General features: G+C 39.4%; 1 protein-coding gene across 1 annotated transcript in view; it reads left to right on the top strand.

Moving 5' to 3' along the window:
* The window catches only part of LOC103272741 (transmembrane 9 superfamily member 2-like), a 118,098-nt gene that overhangs the window by 31,535 nt on the left and 79,474 nt on the right, over window positions 1-7,089 (top strand). The window contains exon 6 of the mRNA XM_021718655.1: window positions 4,399-4,526. Coding sequence (XP_021574330.1) covers window positions 4,399-4,526 — 128 coding nt within the window. The remainder of the gene's footprint in view (window positions 1-4,398; window positions 4,527-7,089) is intronic.

Below are 7,089 nucleotides of genomic sequence, written 5' to 3'. Positions count from 1 at the left end.
TCGCCTCGGCCTCCCAAAGTGCTGGGCTTACAGGCTGAGGCACTGCACCTGGCCTGCTAAATGTGTTATATTTATATTAGTTATTTAACTTAATCTTCATAGCAGGCCTGTGAGATAGGTGCTCTAATCTCTCCCATGTTACTGATAATGAATGTGAAGCTGATAGTGTGAGTCTGGTCCTTCTCTGTAAAGCTGGTATGTGGCACAGTAGGCACTGCACCCATGTGCATACATAGTCGAGAGTGTTAGACTCCCAGCTTCCCGTAACAGTTTGGGCGATGGAGTTAGGCTCCAACTCAAAAAAAAAAATAAATAAAAAAAAAAAAAAAAAAAAAATATATATATATATCAATATCATGGACATATTTCCATATCTGTACAGGCAAATCTAGCTGCATTTTAATTTTTCTTTGTGGTTATACCATACTTTATTTAAATGGTTTGATAGATACTTTTGGCTGTTTCCAGTTTTTTGCAGTTAAAAATAGTGCTTCAGTGAGCAGTATTTACTCTCCTTCTCAAACTGATTCTGACATACCCCCACACAATCACTCTTCCCCTTTTCTCTATCATCACTAAATGATCTATAAAATTCCTTCAGGGCCATCACCCTCAGTTCTGAGATTTGCAAAGTCATAATTCTTAATCTTGGAGTTCTACATGTTATAGATTACTCAATATGGTAACTGACAAGGCTCGTTTATACTTTTTTTTTTTTTTGAGTTAGAGTCTCAGTCTGTCGCCCAGACTGGAGTGCAGTGGCCACTCCCGGCCACCGCAGCCTCGACCTGCTGGGCTCCAGTGATCCTTCCGCCTCATCCTTCCAAGTAGCTGCAACTACAGGCGCACGCTACCATGCCCGGCTCATTTTTCGATTTATTGTAGAGATGAGGTCTCGCCAAGTTGCCTAGGCGGGTCTCGAACCCGTGGGCTCAGGCAATCCACTCACCTCAGCCTCCCAAAGACGCGGGATTACAGGCTGAGCCACCGAGCCTGGCTTATACTTCTTTTTTTGTTGTTGAGTTGGAGTCTCACTCTGTCACCCAGGCTGGAGGGCAGTGGCACACGCACGGCTACCGCAGCCTTGACCTGCTAGGCTCAGGTGATCCTTCCACCTCAGCCTTCCAAGTAGCTGGAACTACAGGCGCATGTCACTATGCCCAGGTCATTTTTTGATTTATTGTAGAGATGAGGTCTCGCCAAGTTGCCCAGGCTGATCTTAAACCCCTGGGCTCAGGGAATCCTCTCACTTCCGCCTCTCAAAGTGCTAGGATTACAGACATGAGCCACCATGCCTGGCTATTCTTATTTTCTGAGGGTTGAAGGCCTGGATGATATTAGCTAACATTTATTGAAGATTTCCAATCACTTTACTAAGTACTTCACATACATTATTCTATTTAATTCTCTCAGCAATCATATGAGCAATTCTATTATTGATTCTATTATTATCCCCCTTTTTATTAATTAATTAATCAATTAATTAGAATCTGAGTCTTACTCTATATCCCAGACTGGAGTGCAGTGGTATTCTGCTCATGGCCACTGCAGCTTCCACCTGCTGGCTTCAGGCGATCCTTCCGTCTCAGCCTCCCAAGTAGCTGGAACTACAGGCATCACTGCCATACCTGGCTACTTTTTTGATTTATTGTAGAGACAAGGTCTCACCAAGTTATCCAGGCTGGTCTTGAAACCGTGAGCTCAGGCAATCCTCTTGTCTCTGCCTCCCAAAGCGCTGAGATTACAAACATGATCCACTGCACCAAGCAATAAATGCGTTTTCAGTTAAAAAGTAAAAGTTATTACAGGTTGTATTGTGTCTCCTAAAAAGATATGTTGTGCTATCAAGGTTGTGGCTGAGAAAAATCAGAAAATAAATTTTAAAAAAGATATGTTGAAGTTCAAATCATCAGTACCTTTGAAAGTGACCTTATTTGGAAATTGGGTCTTTGCAGATGTAATTGAATTAAGATGAGGCCATTAAGGTTGGCCCTAATCCAATACAATTAGTGTCTTTATAAGAAAAGAATGCCAGGCACGGTGGCTCACATCTGTAATCCCAGTACTTTGGGAGGCAAAGGCAAGAGGATTACCTATGTCCAGGGGTTCGAGACCATCCTGGGCAACTTGGCGAGCCCCGTCTCTACAATAAATCAAAAAATCAACTGGGCATGGTGATATGCACCTATGGTTCCAGCTACTTGGAAGGTTGAGGTGGAAGGATCATCTGATTCCAACAGGTTGAGGCTTCAGTGGCTGTGAGTGTGCCACTGTACTCCAGCCTGGGTGACAGAGTGAGACCCTGACTCAAAAACTAAACACTAAAAATTAAAAAAAGAAAAAGAAGAGAAAAACACCTTTATTTTAGTCTTCAAATAAGAAATCTTCTCCTTCCAAGATAATCATGATTTTTTTTGTGGGGGGGTTGGAGTCTCACTCTGTTGCCCAGACTGGAGTGCAGTGGCCACTCCCAGCCACCGCAGCCTCAACCTGCTGGGCTCCAGCAATCCTTCCGCCTCAGCCTTCCAAGTAGCCGGAATTAAAGGTATGCACTACCATGCCCAGCTGATTTTTTAATTTATTATAGAGATGAGGTCTCGCTGCCCAAGCGGGTCTCAAACCCACGGGCTCAGGCAATCCACTCACCTCAGCCTCCCAAAGGTGCGGGATTACAGGCTGAGCCACTGAGCCCGGCTGATAATCATGATTAACTTACAAAAATGGATATACATCTTCAAAGAACTTTCCCTTAATGGGAAACTTAGCTTTAGTGATTCAAAACATTAAGAGGGGAAAAAATTCTATTTTATTGTTGTTATGAGATGAAATGAAATCTAGTGTAAGTACAGAAAACTCATTCCCACTTCAGTTTCTTTTCTTCTAGGAACTGGCACTGTTATATTATTTCCATTTAGCAAAATCTGATTTAATTTAGTAATGCTTCTTTTTGGTGTGATTTCAAACATCTTTCAGTACCGTATTGACAAAGTCATCAAACACTAGAAGAGTACCAATGATTTCCTTATCACTTTTTATCACAATGCAAATTCTCAATCCTATATATTTGTACTAGCCGCTGCAACTGTGATGGGTTTGTAATACTGTCAGCCCCCACCGCTGTGCTTAAAGTTCATAACAACCCTTAGTGCAAGACTGTCCCCAGATCTCTATGAAAAATAGGAGTTGTTCATGCTTTTGTACCTACTTTCATCAAAAAAGAGCAAAGTGTTCTTTCTTTTAGACTAGAAGAGTTATTCTCAAAGTGTGCTGCAGGACTAAGAGCATTAACATCACTTGGGAACTTGTTAGATGGACAGAATCTCAGGCCCCATCCCAGATCTAGTGAATCACAATCTGCTTTTTAACAGGATCCCTGAGTGATCTGTGTGAACTTTCAAGTTTAAGAAGCATTGATCTGCCAGGCACAGTGGCTCATGCCTGTAATCCCAGCACTTTGGGAAGTGGAGGCGAGAGGATTGCCTGAGTCCAGGGGTTGGACACCAGTCTGGGCAACTTGGTGAGACCCCTGTCTCTACAATAAATCCGAAAAATTAGCTGGGCGTGGTGGTGCGTGCCTGTAGTTCTATCTACTAGGAAGGCTGAGGCGGAAGGATTGCCTGAGCCCAGCAGGTCGAGACTACGGTGGCCGTGAGAATGCCACTGCACTCCAGCCTAGGCAACAGAGTGAGACTCCTATTAAAAATAAAATAAAATTTAAAAAAAGCACTGATCTAGGAAATTTGGATAATTACCTTCAAAGTTGTGGCTACTAGGGAGTGAACTGATGAACACTTGGCTGGTAGGCAGAGTTAAATTCGTTTGTCTGTTTGATGCTTTTGATTATAAGTATAAATATATTCTCATTATGAAAGAATTGGAAACTATGGAAAAGTATAAAGAAACAGCAGAAAAATTATTGAATGTAATCTCACCACCCACAGATACCACTGTTAATATTCTAAACATCTCCTATTTTTATTGTTTCCTTACTTTTACCATAGATAAAGGTCAAACTTTTAATATGCTTAAAATGTATATATTGATGAAATTTTATTAGTTAACCTATATTCACATTATTGTGTGGTTAAAACCCAGAAAAATGCATGAATTTATGAATTTTATAGTTTTGTGATATTATTTCTTCCTTTTTTAAATTCTTTCTTACACATCCTGGTATTATTTCTTTCTAACAACTATTTAAGACTAAAATTAATCTTAATTTTAGGTCAAATGCTCATGGCTACAGTTTTAATCTTATAAAAACATATTTACTCTTTATATGCTTAATTTATAGCTCAATTTTCTTAGAACTAATTCTTTTTTATTCCATGATCAAGTTTTATATTTTTAGTTTGTAGGAAAAGTTTGAACTTTAAAATGTCTTTTGTTTTTTTGCAGTCTGAATTCAACAAAAAGAATACTTTCTACCTTTTCAACCATGTTGATATTACTATTATATATCACAGGGAAAGTAAAAAAAATCGGGGTATTGCAAGATTGGTTGCTGCTAGACTTGATCCCAAAAGGTAATTATACAGTTTTTAAAAAATTAGTTCCAATGATTTAAAAACTAATTCAAATAGAAACTTTCAACTAGAATTTTCTTTTTTAAAAATTTCTTTTCTTTTTTTTAATTTTAAAGATGTGGGGTACAATTCAGAGTTAGGTATACAAATGATCATTATGCAGGTACCCTTGTTGATGAGGTGTGCCTCTCCCTCCCCTGGTCATTTCTCTCAACTGCCAAGCCCTTTCTTATAGTATTATGATAATTGTTTAACGTCCGCTTATGAGTAAGAACATATGGTACTCTGTTCTTTGTTTCTGTGATAGATCACTGAGTATGATCGACTCTAAATCCATCCAAGTTGTTGTGAAGTTCATATGTTTGCCCTTTTTTATGGCTGCATAATATTCCATTGTGTATATATACCACATTTAAAAAATCTAGTCCAGCTTCTATAGGCAGCATTGTTGGTTCCATGTTTTTGCTATTGTGAATAGAGCTGCAAAAAACATGCGTGTGCAGGTATCTTTTTGGTAGAATGACTTGAGTTCCTCTGGGTATATTCCCAATAGGGAGATTACTGAGTCATATAGAAGGTCAATTTCTAGTTTTTTCAGAAATTGCCACACTGTCTTCCAAAGAGGTTGCACTAGTGTGCATTCACACCAGCAGTGTAGAAGTGTTCCTTTTTCTCCTCATCCTCTCCAGCATCTGTTGTTGTTTGTTTTTATTAATGATGGCCATTCTTACTGGGGTTAGGTGGTATCTCAATGTGGTTTTGATTTGCATTTCTCTGATGATGAGTGAGGCTGAGCACTTTTTCATGTGTCTGTTGGCTGTCCGTATATCTTCTTTTGAGAAGTGTCTATTCATGTCTTTTGCCCACTTTTAATGGGGCTGTTTGTTTTTTTTCCTTTTGGCTCATTTGAGTTCCTTGTAGATCTTAGATATTAGGCCTTTGCCAGATATACAGTTGAAAAATATTTTTTTCTATTCTGTGGGCTGTCTCCCTGCTCTCTTGATGATTCTTTTGCTTTTCAGAAACTTATCAGTTTGATGAGGTCCTACTTGTCTATCTTATCTCTTATGGTATGGGCACTTAGGGTTTTGATCAGGGTTTGGTTGCCAGTTCCAATTTCCATAAGGGTGTCTCCTCTAAAATCTAAGATCAATTAGAATTTTCATGTTTAGTATATCTGTGTGATATAACCTTAGACATACATAGTTTTGAAAAATCATATAGGCAATTTTCCTCCCTCCTACCTATAGTAAGCATCTGGATTCTATGTAATATGAGAAAGAAAAGACAGATCTGAAAGAATAGGCTTATTGAGGATTTCCTAACTTTTTATTTAGTTGCTGTCATATGACATAGGGGTTAGATTTAGATTTGTGTTTCTTCAGGGTACAGGTCTAGTTCCAATGAAGTCTATCAGGAAGCTATCCTCTGAATTTGCTAATGATTAGAGCCCTTTAACAGTTGAACAAGCAACCTCAAGAATCAGTGAGTACTTTATCCCTGGATGTATGTAGGAAGAGCCTGGATGATCCAGCTCTTAAAGATGGCACAATTAGGCATCGAGCACAGTACCAGGTCCCTAGTAAGTAACTGCTCAATGAATTGTAAAGGGCAATTCTGCATTAGGCAGGAGATTGGACAGGTGACCTTTAACGTTCCAATTCTAGGATTCTTTAAACTATAAGGTAAGATTAATACTCTTCAATTAAGAAAGGTAAAGAGAGTAATATATCACAGAGTGTTAACATTATAATCCATTGTGGATGAAGTATTATAAAACCTGAAATATTGGGTTGGAGGAAATTATCCCATGAATTTTTATTTTTTGGTTGGGGTTTCACTCTGTTGCCCAGGCTGGAGTGCAGTGACATGGTCATAACTCACTGCAGTTTGCAACCTCCTGTGCTCAGCTGTTCCTTTGACCTCAAACTCCTGAGTAGCTCGAACTACAGGTGCTCACCACCATGCCCAACTAATTTTTAAATTTATTTTAATTTTGTAAAGACTAGGTCTCACTATGTTGCCCAGGCTGACCTCGAACTCCTGGGCTCAAGCAGTTCTCCCACTTCAGCCTCCCAAGGTGTTGGGATTATAGGCATGAGGTACCGTGTCTAACCTATGCCTTAAAATTTAAGTGAAACATATTAAAGGAGGCAGTTTTGGTACCGTTTCTTGAACACAGAGCAAATAATTAGGAAATTTGGATCTTAGTCTAATCTCTGCTGGTTTCATTTTGGAAGTCAACCCTAAATCTATAGAAATGAATCAGACTTGATTGTTTTTTGGCTTACTATTCTATTTTACTTTATTTAAAAAAAATTTTTAGAGATATAGAGACTTGCTCTCTCACCCAGGCTGGGGTGCAGAGGTGCAATCACAGCTCACTGCAACCTTGAACTACTGGGCTCAAGCAATTCTCCTGCTTCAGCCTCCTGAATAGTTGGGACTACAGGCACATACCACTAAGCCTGGCTTATTTATTTTCTATAGAAATGAGGCCTTACTATGTTGCCCCGTCTTCTGGGTTCAAGCGATTCTCCTACCTCGCCATGCCAAAGTGCTG

Source organism: Carlito syrichta, unplaced genomic scaffold (assembly GCF_000164805.1).
Source record: "Carlito syrichta isolate Samal-C Ts95f unplaced genomic scaffold, Tarsius_syrichta-2.0.1 Scaffold313184, whole genome shotgun sequence".
Taxonomy (NCBI): domain Eukaryota; kingdom Metazoa; phylum Chordata; class Mammalia; order Primates; family Tarsiidae; genus Carlito; species Carlito syrichta.
The sequence above is the reverse complement of the archived record's forward strand: the minus strand, read 5'-3'. Positions and strand labels throughout refer to the sequence as shown.